We start from the raw sequence: 2,004 nt of genomic DNA, 5'->3' as shown, positions 1-2,004 counted from the left end.
GGCTCATTGCGGGGAGCGCTGGCGTTGCAGGGGGGCTTCGGCTCTGTCCCCCCCACCCTTGGACCATCCTCCCCGTGGACCATCTCGGTGGTGTCTCCGCCTGAGCTGTCTCTTGTCTTGTTGGCAGATCTTCCACCCGGAGACCACCGACATCTATGACAAGAAGAACATGCCCCGGGTGGTCTACTGCATCCATGCGCTCAGGTGGGTGGCCCCGGGGTCAAAACTGTTGTCACGGTTTGTGCTCGTGCTCACGAGCCCTTCGGTGGCATCACCCCCGGGGCTGGGGCGGCAGCCTGGGGTTGTTGCAGAAGCATCGGGAGGGAGAAGCAAGTGACTGCACGGTCACGGCGTGTGTCTGCTTCGTCTTTCAGCTTGTACCTCTTCAAGCTGGGGCTGGCTCCTCAGATCCAGGACTTGTACGGGAAAGTGGACTTCACGGGTACGGCGCCGCGATGGGGGTTTGCCAACAACGCTCTGGGATCCCTGCGGTGGGAGGGATGTGGGGAATGAAGACCTTGGGCAAGCTTTTCCGAAGCTGCCTTGGTGATGCTTACCCCAGCGTGGGTGTCCTCTGCACCCTCTGGTTTGGGAGGGGAGTGGGGGGCTCTGCTGGCTGCCTCCACTGCAGCGCTGGACCACGGGCTGGTGCTGAGCGGCGATGCCTCTGTGCTCTGCTCCAGAGGAGGAGATCAACAACATGAAGCAGGAGCTGGAGAAGTATGGCCTGCAGCTGCCCGCCTTCAGCAAGATCGGGGGCATTTTGGCCAACGAGCTTTCGGTGGATGAAGCAGCAGGTAATGGGTGAACACGGCAGGATCGGTGCTGTGCATCAGCCCGTAGCAGGATCTCAGCTTAGCCCCTGAACGTCACATCTGGGGCCAGCAAACTGGGAGACGCTCTGGGAGACGCTCTGGGAGACGCTCTGGGAGACGCTCTGGGAGACGCTCTGGAGGCACCGGTTTGCTCTCCTTAGACCCGTGCATGGCTGCAAGGGCTGGCACAGCCCCCTCCCTGCCAGCAGCACCTGGGGTTTGCATTAGCTGGGCTTGTTGTAGAGACAAGTCTGATGAGGAGCGGCTGAGGGACCTGGGGCTGTTCAGCCTGGAGAAGAGGAGGCTGAGGGGAGACCTCATCGCGCTCTACAACTACCTGGAAGGAGGTTGTAGCGAGGTGGGGGTTGGTCTCTTCTCCCAAGTAACCAGCGACAGGACGAGAGGAAATGGCCTCAAGTTGCGCCAGGGGAGGTTTAGACTGGACGTTAGGAAAAACTTCTTCACTGAAAGAGTGGTCAGGCCTTGGAACAGGCTGCCCAGGGAAGTGGTGGAGTCCCCATCCCTGGAAGTATTTAAAAGCCGTGTAGATGAGGCGCTTAGGGACATGGTTTAGTGGGCATGGGGGGGTTGGGTTGACGGTTGGACTTGATGATCTCAGAGGTCTTTTCCAACCTGAATGATTCTGTGATTCTATGATTCTATGACACTGAGACTTCCCAGGCACTGGAGACTGCAGCTTGCTCTTTGAGAACGGGGGGTTCTCATCATCGTGTGTGGCACGGCTTGTCCCACCGCACGCAGGGATATAGCGGATGGTCTGTCGCAGTTCTCCGTACCCCGTCTCACCTTTCCGCTTCGCCTCCAGTCCACGCCGCAGTGCTGGCGATCAATGAAGCGGTGGATCGGGGAGTGGCGGCGCAGACGATGGTGGCTCTCCGCAACCCCAACGCGATGCTTCTCGACTTGTGCGAGGTGCTGGCGGGCGCCTACCAGGAGGTGCTTCACCAGGCGAAGCTGGAGAAGGGCGGCAATGCCAGGAACAGGGTGAGGAGGACACGGGGGGGGTCCTGGGGGGACTGGGAGAGGAACAGCCCCTTTGCTGATGGGCTGGTGGGTGCTTCCAGCTGGAGGGGTCCCTCTTGGTCAGAGACCATCCCCACGCTTGGCAGGTAAAACACAGCCTGGGAGCCCTTGTGCTGATTAGAAGATGGGGGGGAAAGCCGTGGGG

At 60.3% G+C, this 2,004-nt stretch overlaps 1 protein-coding gene across 1 annotated transcript in view; it reads left to right on the top strand.

Moving 5' to 3' along the window:
- Positions 1 to 127: 127 nt before the first annotated feature.
- LOC104081193 (ras GTPase-activating-like protein IQGAP3) overlaps positions 128 to 2,004 on the top strand; it is a gene marked incomplete at both ends in the record, with an annotated part of 2,877 nt that continues 1,000 nt past the window's right edge. The window contains 4 exons of the mRNA XM_009583830.1: positions 128 to 204; positions 375 to 442; positions 684 to 797; positions 1,642 to 1,820. Coding sequence (XP_009582125.1) covers positions 128 to 204; positions 375 to 442; positions 684 to 797; positions 1,642 to 1,820 — 438 coding nt within the window. The remainder of the gene's footprint in view (positions 205 to 374; positions 443 to 683; positions 798 to 1,641; positions 1,821 to 2,004) is intronic.

This window comes from Fulmarus glacialis, unplaced genomic scaffold, assembly GCF_000690835.1.
Source record: "Fulmarus glacialis isolate BGI_N327 unplaced genomic scaffold, ASM69083v1 scaffold22498, whole genome shotgun sequence".
Taxonomy (NCBI): domain Eukaryota; kingdom Metazoa; phylum Chordata; class Aves; order Procellariiformes; family Procellariidae; genus Fulmarus; species Fulmarus glacialis.
This window is presented reverse-complemented; position numbering and strand designations above follow the sequence as displayed.